Raw genomic sequence first — 24,491 nt, forward strand, 5'->3', positions numbered from 1 at the left:
ACTGGCTCAATAAACTACCTGTACCCTATACAGAAACGGAACACTAGTTAACTGGCTCAATAAACTGTCTGTACCCTATACAGAAACGGAACACTAGTTAACTGGCTCAATAAACTGTATGTTCCCTATACAGAAACGGAACAATAGTTAACTGGCTCAATAAACTACCTGTACCCTATACAGAAACGGAACAATAGTTAACTGGCTCAATAAGCTGTATGTACCCTATACAGAAACGGAACAATAGTTAATTGGCTCAATAAACTGTCTGTACCCTATACAGAAACGGAACAATAGTTAACTGGCTCAATAAACTGTATGTTCCCTATACAGAAACGGAACACTAGTTAACTGGCTCAATAAACTAACTGTACTGTAACGGCGTTCTTCGTTTGTTGAGAGAGAGTCGGACCGAAATGCAGCGTGGTGGTTACTCATGTCCTTAATGAAAAAAGTGACGATACATGAAATAAATAAATAAATACAACAACAACAAACGGAACGTGAAACGTATTACAGCCTATCTGGTGAACACTACACAGAGACAGGAACAATCACCCACGAAATACAAAGCGAACTCAGGCTACCTAAATACGGTTCCCAATCAGAGGCAACGACAAGCACCTGACTGCTGATTGAGAGCCGCCTCAGGCAGCCAAGCCTACACTCGACACACCCCTAATCAACCACAATCCCAATGCCTACAAAAAAAACAATACGACAACACAATAACCCATGTCACACCCTGGCCTGAACAAATAATTAAGGAAAACACAAAATACTAAGACCAAGGCGTGACATGTACCCTATACAGAAACTGAACAATAGTTAACTGCCTGGCCGGTTCCCCTCGCTCCACTGGGATTCTCTGCCTCTAACCCTATTACAGGGGCTGTGTCACCGGCTTACTGGTGCTCTTTCATGCCGTCCCTAGGATGGGTGCGTCACTTGAGTGTGTTGAGTCACTTATGTGATCTTCCTGTCTGGGTTGGCGCCCCCCCTGGGTTGTGCCGTGGCGGAGATCTTTGTGGGCTATACTCGGCCTTGTCTCAGGATGGTAAGTTGGTGGTTGAAGAAATCCCTCTAGTGGTGTGGGGGCTGTGCTTTGTCAAAGTGGGTGGGGTTATATCCTTCCTGTTTGGCCCTGTCCGGGGGTATCATCGGATGGGGCCACAGTGTCTCCTGACCCCTCCTGTCTCAGCCTCCAGTATTCATGCTGCAGTAGTTTGTGTCGGGGAGCTAGGGTCAGTTTGTTATATCTGGAGTACTTCTCCTGTCTTATCCGGTGTCCTGTGTGAATTTAAGTATGCTCTCTCTAATTCTCTCTTTCTTTCTGAGCCCCAGGACCATGCCTCAGGACTACCTGGCCTGATGACTCCTTGCTGTCCCCAGTCACCTGGCCGTGCTGCTGCTCCAGTTTCAACTGTTCTGCCTGCGGCTATGGAATCCTGACCTGTTCACCGGACGTGCTACCTGTCCCAGACCTGCTATTTCCAACTCTCTAGAGACAGCAGGAGTGGTAGAGATACTCTTAATGATTGGCTATGAAAAGCCAACTGACATTTACTCCTGAGGTGCTGACTTGCTGCCCCCTCGACAACTACTGTGATTATTATTATTTCACCATGCTGGTCATTTATGAACATTTGAACATCTTGGCCATGTTCTGTTATAATCTCCACCCGGCACAGCCAGAAGAGGACTGGCCACCCCTCATAGCCTGGTTCCTCTCTAGGTTTCTTCCTAGGTTTTGGCCTTTCTAGGGAGTTTTTCCTAGCCACTGTGCTTCTACACCTGCATTGCTTGCTGTTTGGGGTTTTATGCTGGGTTTCTGTACAGCCCTTTGAGATATAAGCTGATGTACGAAGGGCTATATAAATAAATTTGATTCGATTTGATTTGACTTAATGCCCAATGTTACATATATGGAACAAACTTTTAAGTGACTAAAAAGTTTGATATATAAAAAAAATATATAAATATTTTTCTTAGAAATGTATTGAATTTCAGAAACTCACATTTTTGACAATTTACGAGACCATTCGGAGTAACATAATTAACTTTTTTTTATCATTGTTGAAGTCCACCATTTTCAGCGCCAATCTCTAATAGTGTAATTACAAAGATCGTGCATCAGATGGTGTCAAGTGTGTACTAGGATCTCTTCTTGACGATCGTGCATCAGATGGTGTCAAGTGTATACTAGGATCTCTTCTTGACGATCGTGCATCAGATGGTGTCAAGTGTGTACTAGGATCTCTTCTTGACGATCGTGCATCAGATGGTGTCAAGTGTGTACTAGGATCTCTTCTTGACGATCGTGCATCAGATGGTGTCAAGTGTGTACTAGGATCTCTTCTTGACGATCGTGGCTTCCTTTTATGTATTGATCGGGTTCAGACACTTTACCAGGTGTTTAAAGACACTGTTACAGATATGTAACATTGGGCTCTAAAGGGTTAACAAGGTGATCAACTTTCCCATATTCATTTTCACTACTTCAGTATTTGTTGCATGTATGATAATCAGCAGGATTTCAAGAACAATAATACACTTGAGATGATATTATGTTGGAATGCTTTGGTAGATGTATGCATAGATGTATGCATAGCTATCATCACATATCACATACAAAAACATTGTCAGGAAATCAATATACAAAGAAACACCCACCTTGTTTTCTTTGTACAGATATTTAATATTTAGACTTGGGGCAACAGCCGTTGTTTTTACAGCACAATTTGCATAATTTATCAATACCTCCTGTGTACAATCACAAAACCATGACATTAGATTTTTCTGTTTACATAGAAGTGGAAAACCAGACGGATTTTACAAGCATAATCTTTGTACAGTCAGCATACATCTTTAAATAATCTGAGAATTATTCTTCAGAATTTCGTTCCCCTCGTAACGTTTGATCTCTCTATCTATCTTTCTTTTTAAATAGAATTTCTGGACACAAAAATAGTATGAACGAACCACCAACTAAACATGCAACATCCATTGTTGTGAGCACATTTAAATTCTCCTGCAACTACTCGAGTTGATAAAATAAGGTTTGTCTGTGTTTGTATACTCTGGTAAAACTCTGTTGTGTCCGGTGTAAGGGCAAGGTTTATAAGGTCTTTACTCCATCTAACTCCTGTAGGTATTCTGCCATGTGAAGAGAGTAACATACTGCTTGTGTTCTCATCCCGTGATCATATGCGTTAATGTCAGATATCAAGGAAATCTTTCCGTTTCCTCTTGTAGAAAAAAAAGATATGTATTTACAAGGTAGGATATAAAGAGATGGCATTTCCGTGTGTGTGTGTGTGTGTGTGTGTGTGTAGATCTTAGCTAGATAACACACATAGGAAAGGGAGGTCACTTTCAGGAGGACTTGGCCATGCATGGGTGTGTTATGAAGAAACTACTCACGCACGCTGGTATCAAAAAATATCAATTTCAGGTGGGTAACCATTTAGATAGAACATCAAGTCATTACATTGTTAAACATTTTTTGGTCATTTTTCAAATTACATATATACTGGAAAAATAAAACTATTCAAAAGTGGGGGTGCATAAAAACTCAGTGGAAAGCTAGAATCTGTTGGGAACGTGGCTCTGGTGTTAAGAAAGTGTCTCCTTAGATTCTAGTCTATGTGAAGAGTCACTACTGTGTGTGTGTGTGTGTGTGTGTGTGTGTGTGTGTGTGTGTGTGTGTGTGTGTGTGTGTGTGTGTGTGTGTGTGTGTGTGTGTGTGTGTGTGCTGGGACATTGGGCTGAAGACTGAGTTTCTGGGTTGAAATATAAGCCCTGGATCATTTTGCTGAAGAAAAAAAAAAAAACTTTCCAATTAGCTATGTAACTTCCATCTAACATTTGATGATGTAAAAAACATATGAAAACAACAGCTTATGTGCAATAAATAAAGTTGCATTTAACGGTATGTGAAAGCATACTTATAAAAATCAAAGAGCTATATGTTCTTATTCATTCCCAAACTTGAAGGCAGTAAAAAAACTATACATGTGAACAATACACAAACAGAATAACCCATTGTCCCCTAAAATGCATCGCTAATTCAGACTGTAGAATCTAGATTGATAATTCAGACACAGTCACAACACGAAGTCTATGTTGCATAGAATCAGCTGGAGAGAACCTGTGGTGTTTGGTCAATGTTTGGCAAAGATCAAAGGTCAAAAGGTCACCATTAAACCAACCAGCCCTCACACACCTTGACCCTAGGCAGGACATCACTCTGAGTGTGTCCTTTCAACTGAAAGCCACGTTACACACCTTCAAATCTCACAGGTCCGTAGCTTAGAGATGCACACCAACCCATAGCAAATAGCAGATGCACACCAGCAAAAATAAATGTGTCACCAGGACTATGACAAACATACCAAAACGTAATCATTTCTTCTTTTTTTACCCCCTTTTGGTCCCCAATTTTCGTGGTATCCAGTTGTTAGTAGTTACTGTCTTGTCTCATCGCTGCAACTCCCGTACGGACTCGGGAGAGGCGAAGGTCGAGAGCCATGCGTCCTCTGAAACACAACCCAACCAAGCCGCACTGATTCTTAACACAGTGCTCATTCAACCCGGGAAGCCAGCCACACCAATGTGTCGGAGGAAACACCATACACTTAGCGACTACACTGCACTACACCCGGCCCACCACAGGAGTCGCTAGTGCATGATGAGACAAGGATATCCCTGCTGGCCAAACCCTCCCTAACCCAGACGACACTAGGCCAATTGTGTGCCGCCCCATGGGCCTCCCGGTCGCAGCCGGCTGCGACAGAGCCTGGGCTCGAACCCAGAGTCTCTGGTGGCACAGCTAGGATTGCGATGCAGTGCCTTAGACCACTGCGCCACCCAGGAGTATTGTAGCATTTCTTAATCAAAGCAACTTCGATTGAACTCATGTTCAAACAATAGCCCCAGCTACCAACCTCTTCCCATAGAGAAACAGAGAGCCCAATAGGATAGTTTGTACCTAGACATGTGATGGAGATAGACACACCAACAGAAACCGTCCAAAGCATGCCGCATCCACCTACTCCCCCACCACACCCACCCATCCAATGTATAGATAGACAACTGTTTGGAGGGGACCCTGATATATGAACCATGGGACACACTTTACTATACACAGGCCAAGAGGGTAATCAAGTATGGTCAACTATATTATATTACTATCATTATCATTATTTATTTAATATATTCATTTGACATACTTATATATATTATATTTCTCTACGAGTGGGGACATACTGTATATTCATCTATACATTCGATAACTTGACAAAGTGCTAAGTAAAACATGAAAGTGGGCATGTGAAGAGATAATTCAAATGTGTGAATGTAAAGAGAAGTCAGAACTATGCTAGTCTTACACATATCAGTTCACTGTGTATCTTACTAGGAGGAAAACCAGGCTTGAATCACAGCTAAAACCTGTTATTTCACATTCCAAAAATAATACGTTAAGCCACAATCATCCACAACGGATTGTCTGTGATAAGAATATATCTATTTATCTCTCACAACGACAGTGTACTCAACTATATACAAAGTCAACCTCAAAGGCAACAATGCAACTTTTCACTGTCACGTTCATTAGGTCAACCAACAGAAAACATTTTGCAACTGAAAACTAAAATGAGCATTTCTTCCTGGACAACACCAGGTAGTCCCTCCTTGTTTCAGTCTGTTTTCTTCCATTTGGTGCCTAATAAACATGACCCTGTGCACAAGACTACCCAGTCTGTTAAAACCACACCAATTATGCTTAGAACAATGTTTATATAATATATCTGATATATCAGCATCTAAATTTACATCTAGAGAAAGAACAGAAGGGGAAATATTGTTGTCCCAAAATGTAAAAACATGCTTGCCAAGGTCTTTGTACCTTGTGCCAGATGAGGGAGTCATTTCAAATCGAGAATTAGAATTAAAGTGAGAGTATGTCACAAAATATACTGTGTGTCCCTGGATAAAAAATTCTTCATTCATCATTCAGTTCTTAAACAATTGAGGAGAATAATCAATAAAACTCTAATAATCATAATTATAATACAAAAATAAGAGGTGCAATCTCCATATAATAAATCTTCAACATTTAATTCCCAAAATGCTTCATAAATTAATGAAATTCTTCTAACAATATACAAAGCCATGAGGGGAATCCACAGGTCGTTATAATTTCATTCATAAATAAAAACATCTCCAGTCAAATAAAGCAATGAGAGACTCTAAACATGTCCATCCCCTGTATTTATGTGTCAGTCTCTTACGATCATCTTTCTTTGTGGTGTGTTTGACTGTGTGTGTGAGTGTGTGTGTAATACCTGGTTGATTCTGTTCTTGCTTTGTTGCCTCAATGTCCTCCTCCCTGCCCTGGCTACACTACTTCCTGTAAACACAAGTTAATTTCCTGTAAACACATACCTACTTCCTCCCCACTAGCCAATCCCCAGTCACAGCTCAAGCAATTCAAATGCTGACCCCTGACCCTTGACACCAAAACTCAAGATCCACAGGATACGTAAGAGATGTCTAACTCCCACACCCTAACGGTCCTCGCCCGACCCCAATGGTGGACCTGTGAGTATGTCCAGTAGGTCCATAAAGAGTGGATCAGTGATGGAGACAGTAAACTCGAGCGCCCTAGCCATCCTCGTCTTTCTCTCTGCGAGTTAAGAGCCTATAGAATAGACAAGGTTAACAGTAGGTTCTTTAGGAGTGGATCTGAGCAGAGCTAGCCAGCAGTTTGTGCCAGCTGACCACTCGCTTCCGCACGTCCACCTTATCCAGCCAGATGTAGGCCTCTCCGATCAGGGTCTTCTTAATGAACTTCCCCCCATTGGACACCAGGAAGAGCTGGACAGAGGAGAGAGAAGAGTTAGACAACAGGAAGATCTGGACAGAGGAGAGAGAAGTTAGACACAGGGAAAAGCTGGACAGAGGAGATTTAGACACCAGGAAGAGCTGGACAGGGGAAAGAGAAGAGTTTGACACCAGGAAGAGCTGGACAGAGAAAGGTTAGACACCAGGAATACCTGGACAGAGGAGAGAGAAGAGTTAGACACCAGGAAGAGCTGGACAGAGGAGAGAGAAGAGTTCAACACCAGGAAGAGATGGACAAAGAAGAGTTAGACACCAGGAAGGGCTGGACAGAGAACAGTTAGACACCAGGAAGAGCTGGACAGAGGAGAGAGAAGAGTTAGACACCAGGAAGAGCTGGACAGAGAAGAGTTAGACACCAGGAAGGGCTGGACAGAGGAGAGTTAGACACCAGGAAGGGCTGGACAGAGGAGAGTTAGACACCAAGAAGAGCTGGACAGAGAAGAGTTAGACACCAGGAAGGGCTGGACAGAGTACTGGACCGCCAAGTCTAGGTCCAAGAAGCTTCTAAATAGCTTATATCCCCAAGCCATAAGACTCCTGTACAGCTAATCAAATGGCTTCCCCGACTGTTTGCAGTCCCCCTACGCTGCTGCTACTCTCTGCTACTCTCTGTTATTATCTATGCATAGTCACTTTAATAACTCTACCTACAGTACTGTACATGTACATATTACCTCGACACCGGTGCCCATTGACTCTGTACCGGTACCCCCTGTATATAGCCTCCTCACATTGACTCTGTACCGGTACCCCCTGTATATAGCCTCCTCACATTGACTCTGTACCGGTACCCCCTGTATATAGCCTCCTCACATTGACTCTGTACCGGTACCCCCTGTATATAGCCTCCTCACATTGACTCTGTACCGGTACCCCCTGTATATAGCCTCCTCACATTGAATCTGTACCGGTACCCCCTGTATATAGCCTCCTCACATTGACTCTGTACCGGTACCCCCTGTATATAGCCTCCTCACATTGACTCTGTACCGGTACCCCCTGTATATAGCCTCCTCACATTGACTCTGTACCGGTACCCCCTGTATATAGCCTCCTCACATTGACTCTGTACCGGTACCCCCTGTATATAGCCTCCACATTGACTCTGTACCGGTACCCCCTGTATATAGCCTCCACATTGACTCTGTACCGGTACCCCCTGTATATAGCCTCCACATTGACTCTGTACCGGTACCCCCTGTATATAGCCTCCTCACATTGACTCTGTACCGGTACCCCCTGTATATAGCCTCCTCACATTGACTCTGTACCGGTACCCCCTGTATATAGCCTCCTCACATTGACTCTGTACCGGTACCCCCTGTATATAGCCTCCTCACATTGACTCTGTACCGGTACCCCCTGTATATAGCCTCGCTACTGTTATTTACTGCTGCTCTTTAATTACTTATTATTCTTATCTCTGACTTTTTAATTTTAGGTATTTTTGTTGTATTTTCTTAAAACTGCACTGTTGGTTAAGGGCTTGTAAGTAAGCATTTCACTGTTGGTTAAGGGCTTGTAAGTAAGCATTTCACTGTTGGTTAAGGGCTTGTAAGTAAGCATTTCACTGTTGGTTAAGGGCTTGTAAGTAAGCATTTCACTGTTGGTTAAGGGCTTGTAAGTAAGCATTTCACTGTTGGTTAAGGGCTTGTAAGTAAGCATTTCACTGTTGGTTAAGGGCTTGTAAGTAAGCATTTCACTGTTGGATTCTGCGCATGTGATAAATACAGTTTGATTTGAGAGAGAAGAGTCATGTTTAGAACAGACATCTAGCAGACACTTTTATCCAGAGTATTCTTGGTAACCAGGACCCAACAGAGCTGGCCGGCTACTCGATTTATGTAACTTTCTGTCACAAGAGTTCATATCCAGCGTGACACACAGAGCATGATATAGAGGGCAGCAGAACAGCACACATACGAGCATCCTACGTATTATACTTTAAATGACATATAACAGTATCTAAGACAAGAAAAGAGATGCACGAGGTAAATAGACATTCAGGCAGGCAGACAGACAGACCTGCAGAGAGTGGCCGGTGGGGTTCATGCAGAATCTGAAGGTCTCGTTGAAGGAGGGCTCGCGGTCGTGACGACATACCCGGGTCTTCTTCTTGATGATCCTCTTCTGGGTTGCAATGTTCACCACATACAGCTTCACATAGAGGTCTGTAGACACACACACATATGAGCACACACTACGTTGGTTATCTTCTATTTTATGAAACAGTCTGTGTGTGTGTGTGTGTGTGCCTGAATTCACATGTATCTGTACCATTTGAGTGTTTGTGTGTGTGCGAGCGAATGTGCATCGACATGAGTGTGTAAACGTGTGTGTGTGTACATGTTTGTGTGTAATGTACATGTGCATGTAGCAGTACCTGGCAGGTGGTCTGGAGACTTGAACTTGTAGGTGATGTTTCTGCACTGGAGAATCTCCAACACCAGCTGGTCTCCCTCTGTCTTCAGCTCCTTCCTCAGAGCTATCTTGATCTCTCCCATTACCTGGGTCTTACCTACACACACACACACACACACACACACACGTTAATTCACATATACACACACACACACACACACACGCACACACGCACGCACACGTTAATTCACATATACACACACACCGGTGGAGGTCGGTGCCGTTTAAAAATTAGGGAGGACGATTATTTTTTTTACGAGCATGGCCTTATTTCTATTACAGCATATTGGATGACTGTCATTCATATTCCATTCACCCAGCTCAATGTAACAGCAATAGGTTTAGCTACTACATAATACTACAATTTTGCCTGTACCCAGTCTGTGAATGCAAGTTTACACACATACACAAGTGCACAGGTTGAGAGAAATTTGAGCAATCAAAGTGACAGACATTGACACATTCACTCTTGCCTGCCTCTAGCTGAGCTAGGGTGTAATCATTAGTCCAACAGTTGAATATGACAGTTTTCATTGGACAAATTCAGGTATGTTGATCCCCGTTTCATTCCATTTGCTTCCGTTTAAGAATGTATTTTTCAACAGAATTGGCGGAATGAATACACCTGTGATCACATGCAAACACAGTTCCCTTTGATCCCTTTGGTCGTTGTGTAATCCCATACCACATCTACGTGCTCTCCTCCTCTCACCTTTCCCTTCCCTTGTGGACTTCAGTACACAACACATTAGCTGCTTGTGACCAGGCTAAAAACAAATTCAAGCCAAACCTTCATATCATGACCGCTAACTGCTACACACAGCCTACATTGTTGTCACCATATTAACATCATAGTCAATATAGCTACTAGAACTAATGCATTAGTAAACCCACTATAATCATGCAGTACAGTGTACAGTCAACAGCAAGCAGTTTAGCAGTTACAACGGCGGGCCCCTGTGGCAATAAATTAATCAAATCAAAAGCTTACCTTGACTTGGAAAAGTTCCAGTGTTGGATAGCCATATCCAGCTAGCTAACTTAACATCCCTCTCTGTTTGAGCCGGTTTGTTTGACTAAACTAGCTAGCTGCATTCGCTAGCTAAGTGAAAGTGAAAAAAATACAACTAAATACATCGCTATATAACTGTTCAACTATTGTCTTTCTCTTTGAGTCAACTACTTACCACATTTTGTGCACTGCAGTGCTAGCTAGCTGTAGTTTATGCTTTCAGTACTAGATTCATTCTCTGATCCTTTGATTGGGTGGACAACATGTCAGTTCATACTACAAGAGCTCTGATAGGTTGGAGGACGTCCTCTGGAAGATGTCATAATTACTGTGTAAGTCTATGGAACGTGGTGAGAACCAATAGCCTCCTAGATTTCGTATAGAAGTCAATGTACCCAGAAGGGGAAGGAAATTAGCTGTGCTCCGGCTACACAATATTGCTTGCCGACAGAGTGCTGTTGAGTGTACTGTAGACCTTCATTGCAAAACAGTGTTTTAATAAATGATTTGGTGACGTGAATATATTTAGTATAGTTTTATCTAAAAAGTATAACTTTTTTAATGTTTCACTATTTTAATGAAATTCAATAACGATGATGGTCCTCCCCTTCCTCCTCTGAGGAGCCTCCACTGATCACTAGAGTGTTCCTTCCATGACACGTGTCAGTACTGTATGAAGTATGCTCACAAGGTCAGATTAATGTGACTGGTGCTGTCACTTCCTGATGACTTATGACTTCACACCAGTCACAACACTCACACTGGGATTCAACTAAACCTGCCCTAGAGAGCAGACCAGCTAACCATAGTTACATCTGAGGGATGTGTTGACACATACTGTACACACTGAAGCTCACAGGGACATACTCACACCTATATACACACATGCATGCACACCATAGAATTACGCTTCCACCTCCAGGTGGTATACACACACACCACTGTGACTTACCCTCAGAGTCCATATGGCCCATTGGTGACATCATCACGTCAGTGCCATTTGGAATCTTCCCACTGTCCGGAACAAGATCATATCAAAATACAGAAATATACACACTGAGTGCACAAAACATTAGGATGTAAAATACAGTATATACAATAACCAAACTCACAACCGAGGGACCTGGAAGATGGCACTGTCCACGGCATTAGTCCCACCCTCATCCTCCAATAGGCTGTGAGCACTGCCACTCAGACCGCTGTCCAATGAGGCGGCTGTTACCGGGGCGTCGCCGGACCTGCCGGGCCGTGCTGTACGGAGATTGGATGACACAAGTCATGAGAGAAAGAGAGGGAGCCCTATATAGGCCTGGTTGAGAATATACTGCCTTATGTGGGTGCACTATAGGTCTCAATAAAGGCCTGGGTCTCCTTTGGTTCCATTGTTGATATAGTATTACAACACCCATGCCTACTGTTACTATATTAAATATTATTTAGCACTTTGAGTGTGATGTATAGCTCTTCCACTTTATGTGACATAACATTGTGTGTGTGTGTGTGTGTGTGATCTACAGAATAAGGGCAGCCAACACCTCTCCTCCAATACACATCAAATTGTTATTATGAAAAGCACCACAATACTATAGAAGACAGGCATGAAGCATACACATATGGGCAGATGTAGTGGCATACGTACAGTATCATCCCTCACACATAAACAGGACAACATTTTCAAACCGCTTCATCATTGGACACACAGAGAGAACACAAGGACATAGACACATAACGATCCAGAGAAACAGTATCAAACATTAAGCAACATAAATATGTTCACAACAGACCAAACAAAAGGCCCACAGACCCTATTACGCATTAGTCATCTAAATGTCGGACTAAGTGTGTGTCTCTGCTTTGTGGGGATAACTAATCATTTTACTCTAAAACACATTGATGTAAAGTTACTTAAGCAATTTTACATTTGTTATTCAATCATCACAATTACATCTTAGTAACTGATCGTAGTTTCAAAACTTGAATGGTTTAAATGCCTATTTATGTGTTTGCTTTGCAAAAGTTACGTATAATAAATGCACTGTTTATATTCACAGCAACTTCTACAGTAAGTAAGTGTGTTACTGACTGGGTTTGACCTGGGTCTTCTTTGTTCCACAAGACTGTGTTAGCCAGCTGAGCTAAAGCCTAGGCATTAGCTCTGAGATCTAAATGCCAAAACAAGTTCAAATCACTTTTTTAGGTCTGGCAAGGTTATACACAAAACCACCTCTGTCACATAAGTGCAGTGGTGAGATAGATATAGAGTATGACTGGTTGGTTGTGAATGGCATGGTGTGGGATGTGTGAGTCACGTGACATGAAACTGGATCTATGCCGACGCTCTTCTCTCAGGCCTCTCGACACGATAAGAAAAAAGAAACGTTTGCTAATACCATTTAATGACCCAAGGGAGGAAAACGGAGTAAAAACGTGTACAGGTACTTTATAAAGTTTTATAAACTGCCCTGAATGCTGATTGGCTGACAGCCGTGTTATATCAGACCGTATACCATGGGTATGACAAAACATTTATTTGTACTGCTCTAATGATGTTGGTAACCAGTTTATAATAGCAATAAGGCACCTCGGGGGTTTGTGATATACGGCCAATATACCGCGGCTAAGGGCTGTGTCCTAGCACTCCGCATTGCGTCGTGCTTATGAACAGCCTTCAGTCGTGGTATATTGGCCATATACCACACCCCCCCGGGCCTTATTGCTTAATGGTTTTACGGTAATTGCTGTCAAAGCCTGATTTATTGTTAGGGAACAATGCCGGAGCCCTGGATTGATAGTCTATTTCCTGGTATTAGCAAACTGTGTCCACGGTCATTAAGAAATTGTGTCTCGCTGCATGAATCTCTGGCTGTGTGGCTGGCTGTGTGGCTGTGTGTTAGCTCTTTCTCTCTCTGGTCACAATCTCTCCTAATATCCCTTTCTGTCTGTTGTACCTTGTCAGATCTCTTTTTGTCTGTTGTATTGTGTCAGATCTCTCTCTTTCTGCAGGTGTGCGTTAGTAGTATCCCAGCCTGTCTCTCTCCGGCTGCAACAATCTTTGCAGTCAGTCACACGACAGAAACGTGCGACTCTCACCTCCTTCTCTCTGTGGCCTCTCTTCAGACATGGCTTTCCTGAAGGTCAGGTGTCTGCCGTCTGCTTGGTTCCCAGTGGCCGATGCTGCCGGGCCCGGCGGGGCGGGGAGCGAATCGGATTGGGCTTTCTGAATGGTGAGCACGCCCACTATGGTGTGTCTGTGGTGCCTCAGGGAGAGGCGGCCTCTTTGGGCTGGGGGGTAGGAGACTGGAGGGCGTAAGGGGCGCAGGCGCGGGACAGGGTCACGCCAAGTGGGTAGAGGGCAGAGGTCAAGGCCGGGGGCAGGGGGCGGGCAAGATGGAGACTCAGAAAGCAGGAATATCATCACCATTGAAACCAGCTTTACTGTCAGTCACATGCAGCCACAGTGTGCTGTGCACAGTCGCCCCGGCCCTCCACATCACATAGGGGTGGGGCGTCTACTGATGTGCATTGTGCTCCAAAATAAAGAAAAAGAAGGGTGTGTGGGAGAGGGGCAGCGGACTGCATGCACAGCCATATCCGAGTGGAGTAGCTTCAGAAAGCCGGCCATTTTGGTATAAAACAGAAACCAAAACAAGTCCAAAACACAGGGGAAAAAAGGTATAATGAAATTTAAACGGAGGGAGAGGGTTAGGTTGGGAGACTTTCTTCTGAGTTCATCGTTGTAAATGCTTGGATCAGGTAGTTCAAACGATTCAAGTGATATCTAAGTGTAATTCCTAGCCTTCCCTCTCTTGGACCATGACACCATGACTAGTCCAAACTGAATCAAATATACTGTGTCTACTAATCTACTGATTCTACTGTGTGTACCATGGTAGTCAATGGCTTGACCAATGATGTGAGAGCACTGGCAGTGCTACTGTGTTCGGACACTGATTGACAACTGGTCCCAAAGTGATTTTTCAAAAGCCCTACTTGTTTGTCGGGAGTCAGTCTTGTTTAAGATCATCATTGTCATTCTGTGACATTCTGTTAACTGTCTTACAACATTAAATAATACAAGAACATTTAAAAGAATGTTTGAAACAAACTTGGTTTAAAATTAAGGGAGGATGATTATGCCTGCAACCTTATGAGTCGTTATTTAAACGTTTAGTTCCAATTTATGATCTAATTTCACAGAGGGTTTAGTTTCTGTTTTTAGAAACGTTAGTTTAGTTGTAGTAATTGTATATTTCCTTTTTATCAACCTTTTAACCAATGAAGTATAAAATGTTTTTAACAGCAATCTTTGTGGCTCTGGAGGTTCATTGAAACAGGGTAAACTGAGGAGTAAACTTTAGTGTAAACTCTAAAACAAGAAGTGCTAGAATACGGTAAGTGTGATGCTGGATCTACACACCGTGGGAACATACAGAAGAGAAGCAGTGAGGGGGGGAGTACGGAAGGCACCAGAAGTAGGACAAAAAAAAAAAAGGAGGGGGAAAAAAATAGAAGGAAAAGGGGAAAAAAGAGAAAACAAAGAAAACAGCTCAAACTGGACAGAAGGGGGAACAGATGAGCGCGAGGCGGCCATGCTGCGGAGGCTTTATTTGCGTCTTTTACTTGGTTGGAGGCGGTGCTGTTGCTGCGGAGCCGGAGCTTCACCCGTTGCTACAGCGACACCGCCGGTGCCATCCTGCTGGTGTTGCCTTGCACTTTTGCGAGGCGCCGCACGTGGAGCCGCGCGTGGCGTATGTTGGCTGTGGCCCTCGGACGGGGAAGGCTTCGATGTGCCGGGGCTACTGTGAGATTTCTCAATAGTGGGCACCTGCGTGTCTAGAACAACCAAATTCACCAATTAACATCTATCATTACCATTAAAGCTACCATCTGTTGTTGTGCTCTTCTGTTTTTAAATCAGGGCTAGATAGCTACTAAGCTACATGCCACATTCTGTAGCGCCCTGTTTGAATGACCCTTTGGAAGTGGGTATTTTCCAATTGTTTGGGCCACATAAGTTTTCCACTTAAATTTGGGATTTTCCAATTAAGTTTAGGGTTAAGACTGAGGAGGTGGGGGTTGTTTTCAAAGCCTTCCATGGCCCTGTTGTGTAAGGACGGGAATGGAGGAAGCTGAGGGTAGGAAAAGTCTGAGCTGAGTGGAGTCATGGCAACAGCAGAAAATAAAAACATGGCAAAGCAAAGAGCATGAATCCAAAGCTATAATGGGTGAGTCTGAATAGTGAGGGAGAAGTGACAGAGGGGGGATAGAAAGAGAGACAGAGAGAAAGAGAGAGACAGGCAGAGATAGCTAGGCAGACAGAGAGAGAGAGACAAAGACAGCTAGAGAAAATGAGAGAGAGAGAGAGAGATAAAGAGAACCAGGGAGAAAAGGAGAAAGGGAGAGAGAACCAGAACAGGTACAGATAGAGAGAAAGGAGTAGGGTAGGTTGTTCATGATGACTAAGAGGCCAGAGGGAAGGGAAAGACAGAACCTCTCCTACCCTTGGCTGGATCAGGGAAGATCCCATGGCTCCGGCTCTTGATGACCGACGACTTGGGCGGGTCCTGGTTCCCGTGGGCGGGTGTTTTGGGGGAGGCGTGCTGCGAGGGGGGCTTGGGGGAGTCCTGGTTACCGTGGGCAGGGGTTTTGGGGGAGGCGTGCTGTGAGGGGGGCTTGGGGGAGTGCTGGCGCCCCTGTGCTGAAAGGGAGCGCCGGTGGTGCTCTCCCTCACTCTGTTCCTTCAGAGGGAGCCAGCGTGGGATGTTATCCATGTTAGCTGTGTTGGACAGGTCCATCAACACCTAGAGGAACACCCACATACATGTCCTTTAACATCAAGAACACCCACACACATCCCCTTTAACATCAACCTCACATAGTGGATGGCTGCTTCTTATATGAAACTTACAGCAGCATCACAGTAATGTATGTCACCCTCACAGAAGTGCTATGGACAAAATGCATGTCTTTCTCTCTCACCTCTCCCAAAAAGTCGTTGGAGGAGCACTTGTCGTAGTCCCACACGCTCACCTCCAGCAGCTTCTTCCTCAGCTGAAACACAGCGCACACACACCACACCCCCAGACACACACCACACACACACACACACACACACACACACACACACACACACACACACACACACACACACACACACACACACACACACACACACACACACACCACATTATTATTCCTCTAAACTCACAAAAGCAGTATTCACAGTAACCAAACACATCAAACACACAGGACATTGTGGTTATCCCAAAAGCAGTTAGAGATACTGTAGCAGTACCTGTTCCAGGTGGATGTTCTTATAGATAACAGTCTGGTTCCACTCTGGGTTCAGACTCTGGCCAGCTTGTTTTGATCTCCTCTTATTCTCAGCACTGGAATCACACACAGACAGAGCAGGCCATTAGCAAGGTATGCACACACACACACACACACACACACACACACACACACACACACACACACACACACACACACACACACACACACACACACACACACACACACACACACACACACACACACACACACACACACACACAAAACATAGAAATTCAGAACACAATAGCACAATGTTAGGGTGCAGGGCACAATGAAAGGAAGTAGCGAGCTATGTTAAGATGTAGGGCACAATGTAAGGGTGTACGGAACAAAGTAGGGCACAATGTAAGGGTGTACGGAACAATTTAGGGCACAATTAAAATGGAAGACTAAAGGGAACAACACTGGATACAACGGATATCACAATATCAAGAACAACGTCAGGGTGAGGTACAAAGTAAAACACAATATCAAGAACAACGTCAGGGTGAGGTACAAAGTAAAACACAATATTAGAACAGCAATTTAGGGTACTTTATATGTCTGACAGACATGTAGGGAAATGAGTTAAGGGAAAGTGGGGAATCATATGTTAGGTCATATTGAGGTAGAGTCTACTGTAGTATGCATATTAGAACACAATCTAAGGAGGTAGGGAACAATATGAGGGCATAGGGCAGAAGTGTACAATGCATGGGAGTGGAAAGGTGTTAGAGTGAGTATATAGTGACTAGCTGGGGTTATACGCTCGTCACCAGCACCACATGCATTGGGCCCTGAGCCTTCAACTCAATCGTCATCACAATCCAGGTCCAACCTTACTACAATCTAACAGCAACCATCAAAGTCAAAAGTCAGAGTGGGCAAATCACATACCTGGCATTCTGGACAACCATGACCTGACTGAATGGGTCCAGCATGCATTAAATATAAGAACAGCATACAAAAACAAGAGTCAGTGTCAGGGGGGTTAGGAGTGTGTGTGGGGTGTGTGTGGATGTAGTTTTGGTGGAAGGGGGGGGGGGGTTAAGTGAGCAGTGAGGTTTCAGGTGTGTGGTGGTGGGGGTGGGGGGGGGCAGTGTGTGTGTGTATTTGGGAAGGTCAGTAACAGGGAAGTGGGCATGGGGCACAGGATATGTGTTGGGGCAGTGAGAGAGGAATATGTCTGTGTGTATTGTGAGTGTGCATTTTCCCCCAGCGTGTGTGTGCTTGTATATGCATGTGTGTAACACTAGTCCAGTGGTCCCTAAGGACTCCATAGATAAGGGTAGGGTAAGTGGGAGAGCTGATTACAACATGACATAATCACATTGAGCACTGAGATCCAGACGGCTACAGTGTGGATCGTATTACAAGCTATTATGAGTCTTATCGATTTCCCTGCTCTATTCCGCCTAGCAACAAGGGCAAAGGGGAAAACTCAGCAGAACTACATGGCAAAATATAACATAATTTACATCATGTTTAGGGTATTACATGTGTGTCGTTTGACGCTGATTAGGTGTTAATGACTCCCTTCATAAAAACTAGGTATCAAATGTCTACATAGAAACAGTTCCTAGAATGGTAATTACATTTCATGTCATGTGACAGGCTTGTAACAGGCTTATCACAGTGGCATGATGGAATTGATCTGACATCTGGTGTGGGTGCATAGAACACAACATGCCATGGCCAGCTAAAATCAATCGTAAATCAATTTTAAGATGAATGGGAGTTTGTTTTAAGCTTTCCAAAATGGCTTCCTTTTGAAGTGGTCTAGCCATGGTTTTAATGGTAATCTTGGTTCTATGCATTTCTTCCGTATGAATGCGTTTGTCCACATGACCTGAAATTCATAAGGCCTTTTACACACGTGAAACACCCTGAAACTAAACTAATCACCTTTCCAGTGTTTTATATACACTTAAACACAATTACAGTAACACTTTACCACACAACCATTCAACACTGCTATCGATAATGCTTCCACTACGATATGACACAGTTCATTATTAACTCACAGTGATGCACATCCGACAAGGAAATGCTCTGGTAACATTACAGAGCATAGATACATGGACAGAGCACAGCAACAGAGCAAGGATGAGAAGTGAAAGAGTTACATAATGGCTGTAGTGTGTAGGCTACTATAGGTGATCTGTGAAGTGTACTTAACTTCTCTCACCAAAGAGATTGTTCTCTCCTTGACTTGACTAGTTCCAGTGTTTCTGTCCCTACCTCTCTGCTATAGCCTAGAATCCAAACGGAATACCACTCCTCACTGCTTGCCTGCAAACTAAACTGAATATACTTTCATTTCAAATTTTTAAAAAAGAGTGATGTTCAGTTTGGATTCCAGACCAGCTTTCTTTCTTTGGTAGGGCTGTAGAATTCTGTTAAGTTTCCCAAAATTCCCAAGTTTCCCAGAAATCCGGATTGGAGGATTCCGGATAAGCCGCTTATTCTCTCCTGACTCCAAGAATCTGCCAGGATTTTTATTTAGAAACCTGGGAATTTTGTGAAAGTTATCAGAATTTTGTAAACCCTACTGGTAGCGTATCCAACAGACTCACCCCCTCCCCGGGAGGAGGTAGACTTTGACGAAGGGGTCGGAGTAGCCGTTGTTGTCTCGGGGGGCCAGGTTCCTGGCTTGGAGCACGTGAACAATCAGGTTCCCCAGCTGCTTGTCATAGTTGATTTGAAGCTGCAAAATCAAGAGACGGTGGAATCTCAACGAGACGACTGGCCTTAGTAAAACACCTTATGAAGTGCATGGATATACAAGCAGTGGTGAGTCAAGGAATCTCAACGAGACGACTGGCCTTAGTAAAACACCTTATGAAGTGCATGGATATACAAGCAGTGGTGAGTCAAGGAATCTCAACGAGACGACTGGCCTTAGTAAAACACCTTATGAAGTGCATGGATATACAAGCAGTGGTGAGTCAAGGAATCTCAACGAGACGACTGGCCTTAGTAAAACACCTTATGAAGTGCATGGATATACAAGCAGTGGTGAGTCAAGGAATCTCAAAACAAGGCTTGGTCAGCTGACCTGTATCTCTCCAGTAACAGGGTGGGATTGTGTCTTCACTGGTTCCGCAGACTGGAAGATGACAGAAACACATTTAGAAACAGTAAGTGTGTGTGCATGTAAAGAACTGTCGATGAGTACAGAATTATGCATAAGATTAGTTAGAAACGCTTTCAAACTAAAATGCATACAACATACAGTATGTGCCAATATAGAATTGCCTCTATTGAAAATTAGACAGTTCCTTTGAACATAAAATATGTTCTAGTCATGCAACCAGAAGATGACGCCTGTGTTCAATTTAGCTCCACATCATCCTCCACCCGTTCACCTTGCTGCTGTGGCGTTTCTTGCTGACGGAGGGCGACCCCGGCTGTCCCGGACTCTGGATGGCGCTAGAAGTGGCCGAGGCGGCGCCTGAGATGGCTGAGTGGGGTCCTTTCTCTCCCCCCACCGTGGAGGAGGAGGACGTGGCGGTGGTAGGTGGAGGAGCCTGCTGCAGGGACACCTTCTGTAGCTCTGCAGCCAGTTGTTTCGGATCCACCCCCGGAGACCTGGGGGGTCTGTCACCTAGAGCACAGACACACACGTATGGACACAAATTCACAAAGAGAAACACACACACACACATTTGAAGTTATGGAATCATTCACTGTGGTAGAGGCCATAGTGATTGAAATATTCTAGTTGCAGAACCTTAAGGGATTTTGTACCTTCAGTGAGGAGAGTCGAGAGAGAGGGGAAGTTGAGAGAGAAGGTAAAGAAAAATGAGAGAGAAGGGGAAGATAGCAGAGAGAGAGGGGGGAGGACACCCTGGGGTGAAGAGGCTAAGCTCTTACTCTACCTGGTTTGCTATGGTCTGGGAGATCAAGGTGCTGAGAGCCCTCTGAGTCAGCCAGCATGTTCAGATCTCTGAGGGAGAGAGAGCGAGAGAGCGAGAGAGCGAGAGAGCGAGAGAGCGAGAGAGCGAGAAAGTGAGAGAGAGAGAAAGTGAGAGAAAGTGAGAGAGCCAGATTGAGCGGGTAAGAGAGAGAGAGAGAGAGACAGGTTGGGAAGAGAGAAAAGAGAAAACAATTGTGTCAAAAAGAGAGGACAGAGATGAGTGGGAGAGAGAAGTCACCAGTGAGGGAGTGCGAGGCAATGAGATTAATTTAGAGAAGACTGAGATTTTAAAAAGAAATGTATTCTATGTGAATCAGAAACAACCCACTCTAGAGAACTACTGAAGCTAATGAAGACTGCTCACTTCCAAATATTTGAGGTGGAACCCCCGCAAGGCTGTTATCAGTGAGTGTAGGTGGCAGTGCTCAAATATATATCTTAAGGCTTAAATTCCTCCTCCTCTATCAAATCATAACAAACGATAAAGGGAGAAGAGAGAGAGAGGAAGGGTAGCTGGACAGAGAGAAACTGAGAAGGAGAGGGAGATATATAGAGAGAGAAAGAGTGACAGGAACAGAGAGAGAGAGGAAGCCTAAGACCAATAAGAAAGGGAGAGACAGTCACAGAGAGAAAGTGGGACGGAGAGGGAGAGACAGTCACAGAGAGAAGAAAGTGGGACGGAGAGGGAGAGACAGTCACAGAGAGAAGAAAGTGGGACGGAGAGGGAGAGACAGTCACAGAGAGAAGAAAGTGGGATGAGAGGGAGAGACAGTCACAGAGAGAAGAAAGTGGGACGGAGAGGGAGAGACAGTCACAGAGAGAAGAAAGTGGGACGGAGAGGGAGAGACAGTCACAGAGAGAAGAAAGTGGGACGGAGAGGGAGAGACAGTCACAGAGAGAAGAAAGTGGGATGAGAGGGAGAGACAGTCACAGAGAGAAGAAAGTGGGACGGAGAGGGAGAGACAGTCACAGAGAGAAGAAAGTGGGACGGAGAGGGAGAGACAGTCACAGAGAGAAGAAAGTGGGACGGAGAGGGAGAGACAGTCACAGAGAGAAGAAAGTGGGACGGAGAGGGAGAGACAGTCACAGAGAGAAGAAAGTGGGACGGAGAGGGAGAGACAGTCACAGAGAGAAGAAAGTGGGACGGAGAGGGAGAGACAGTCACAGAGAGAAGAAAGTATGCTCACAGTCTCACGCAGAGTTCTGCCTCGCCACACTGCTGTACCACAAGCCCCTGCACTTCCTCGTAGGTCTTCCCCGTCAGAGGAAGCTCGTTCCACTCCAGCACCTGCATTCCTATATTCACACACACACGCATGCACGCACACACATACACAAACATAGTTAGTTTACCATATAAAATGTATCACACCTAATTCTCACATTCGAAAACTGAAACCAATTAGCTAAGTGTAAAGTGTATCACCTCACACACATACAGAAACACACCACACCATCATCAACAACACACAGTACCAATGAGTCCTGTTTCAACACCACAACACACTGCTGTGCAGCCTCCTATAAACCCTAACTCTTTCTCCAACAACCCCATGCTTCGAAGAAAGTTAAACCACATGACCACAGGGTCAGTAGCAGGGTTTGGATCAATTCCATTTCAATTCAGTCAGTACATGAGATCACATTCAAATTCTTCAATTGAAAAGTGTTGCTTTGTCAAGTCTTGTACTGAAGTTTTGATTCACTTCCTGAATTGAAATGCAATTGACCCTGGTCAGTAGAGGTCAGATCAGGACAAAGCACCACAAACTCACTCACGCACACACAGGCACACACACACACACACACGGCACACACACGGCACCCAGACACACGGCACACACACACACACAGGCACACACACACACGGCACACACGGCACACACACATGGCACACAAACAGACCAGTCCTACAGCACTGCAAAAGCACACACACTCCGTGCTGTCCAGCAGCACTCACACAGGTGAAAGCAAGTCTTGACGTAGGCAACTAGACTCTGACTGCGCCGGAGCTCCTGAGCTGTGTTACCTACATGGAGTTTCACACTAGTTACTCAGTGACACAGTATGGCAGTATGACTCATCACACACACTCGGTCTGAGCCTTCGCACCTGCTAGAATTGACCACAATTCTGTATTCACACACCGCTCACTGTGAGAAACCATGTTTCCAAAGTTTCAGCGGAAGTGTCACCTTACACAGAGACACTTTGTTTGGAACGGACACAGTCATAGCTGCAGCTCTCCATGGTAACGTTTTCACTGGCAAAACAATGAGCTCTGCTAGAGGTGAAAGGTAACAGTGTCACTAGGCTACTACCCATCTCCTTCAGGCCTGGATGTTTTAGTCATCGGATAATAAATACTACTGGTGAATGCAACTTCCTGGGATCATCCTAAATGTGTGTGTTAATGAGTGCATGCAGGTATGTCGAGTAAAGAAGAACAAGCATTTGGTCTGAATGAGGATTGATGATCTGCACTGTTTGGAGATGGACACTTATCTGGGCCATGTTCAGTAGGGAAAACATTTTGAAACAGAGAGGTACTGGATCTGAATTTGTACAATAAGAAGAACACAGGTGTTCATTTTCAGTTGCAAAACGTTTTGCTATGGTGAGCCCGAATGAACACAACCCAGGTGTTGACTGTATGCAGAAGAGGTTGACGATGGTGCCTCCATAGCTGACCTACTAGACGAGTGCAGAGGTGAGATCCAACCTGTCACAGCATTGATAAATACACACCGGTCCAGACCAACCTGTAGTTAAAGATCATTCTGATACAGCTGACACAGAGGAACAGCTGTTATTCAAAATGTTATTTAACCTTTATTTAACTAGGCAAGTCAGTTAAGAACAAATTCTTATTTACAGTTCAAGCCCATGATAAATCAGAGAGAGAGGGAGGAAGGGAGGGAGGGAGGACAAAGATAAATTGATGGAGGAGAGATTGGTCAGGTGCAGGGAAGAAGGGACAGAGAGAAAGCAAGAGGGAGGGAGGGAGAGTGAAGGAGGGAAAGATGAAGAAAATGGGAAGAGAGGGCACACACACACAGAATGCATGCATGCACACACAATAGCACAGACAGACACACACAGTGTGACAGATGGATGGCCCTGGCTCCCACCAGGTGGCTCTGAGCTGTATCTCTTCCCTCTTCTCTTTACAGTCCTCCGACCCACCTCTCATACATCAGGCCCCAGACAGCCCCTACAAAGGCAGCGGCCACAGCCGTGCTAATTCACAACTGTCCAGCATGGACCCTGTAACACCCCACAGACTGAGACAGAGAGAATGAGAGAGAGACCAGAGAGAGAGCGAGAGAGAGACCAGAGAGACCAGAGAGCGAAAGAGAGCGAGAAAGAGAGAGACCAGAGAGAGAGAGATCAGAGAGAGACCAGAGGGGACAGAAAGAGCGAGAGACCAGAGAGAGAGAGGACCAGAGAGAGAGAGACCAGAGAGAGACCAGAGGGACAGAAAGAGAGAGAGACCAGAGAGAGACCAGAGAGAGACCAGAGGGACAGAAAGAGAGAGACCAGAAAGAGAGAGAGACCAAGAGAGAGACCAGAGACACAAGAGAGAGAAAGAGAGACCAGACCAGAGAGAGAGAGACCAGAGAGAGACCAGAGAGGACAGAAGAGAGAGAGAGACCCGAGAGAGAGGACCAGAGAGAGACCAGAGGGACAAGAAGAGAGAGAGACCAGAGAGACCAGAGAGAGACCAGAGGGACAGAGAGAGAGAGGACCAGAGAAAGAGAGACAGAGATACAGAAAGAGAGAGACGAGAGGGACAGAGAAAGAGAGAGACCAGAGAGAGATAGAGAGAGACCAGAGAGAGAGACCAGAGAGACCCAGAGAGAGAGACCAGAGAGAGACCAGAGAGACAAGAGAGAGACCAGAGAGAGAGACCAGAGC

The 24,491-nt window shown here is 44.7% G+C and overlaps 1 protein-coding gene across 3 annotated transcripts; it reads right to left on the bottom strand.

The window, feature by feature from the left end:
- Positions 1-2,677: 2,677 nt before the first annotated feature.
- LOC109871335 (protein piccolo-like) lies at positions 2,678-21,901 on the bottom strand. Of its 3 annotated transcripts, XM_031818404.1 has the most exons (15): positions 21,761-21,900; positions 20,536-20,603; positions 20,023-20,261; positions 19,713-19,763; positions 19,231-19,361; positions 17,552-17,578; positions 16,635-16,728; positions 16,319-16,390; positions 15,840-16,140; positions 14,960-15,172; positions 11,452-11,590; positions 11,292-11,353; positions 9,290-9,424; positions 8,932-9,077; positions 4,776-6,879 (listed from the first exon to the last, which is right to left on the bottom strand). In XM_031818404.1, exons 1-15 carry the CDS (start codon positions 21,889-21,891, stop codon positions 6,736-6,738), a joined length of 1,953 nt encoding a protein of 650 aa, XP_031674264.1. In that variant the 5' UTR covers positions 21,892-21,900; the 3' UTR covers positions 4,776-6,735. The 3 variants fall into 3 exon arrangements, with proteins under 3 accessions (XP_031674265.1, XP_031674264.1, XP_031674266.1); XM_031818405.1 differs by lacking the exon at positions 17,552-17,578 and having other exon boundaries at positions 2,678-6,879; positions 21,761-21,901; XM_031818406.1 differs by lacking the exon at positions 14,960-15,172 and having other exon boundaries at positions 21,761-21,898.
- Between the last annotated feature and the right edge of the window lie 2,590 nt (positions 21,902-24,491).

This window comes from Oncorhynchus kisutch, unplaced genomic scaffold (genome assembly GCF_002021735.2).
Source record: "Oncorhynchus kisutch isolate 150728-3 unplaced genomic scaffold, Okis_V2 scaffold1365, whole genome shotgun sequence".
Classification (NCBI taxonomy): Eukaryota; Metazoa; Chordata; class Actinopteri; order Salmoniformes; family Salmonidae; genus Oncorhynchus; species Oncorhynchus kisutch.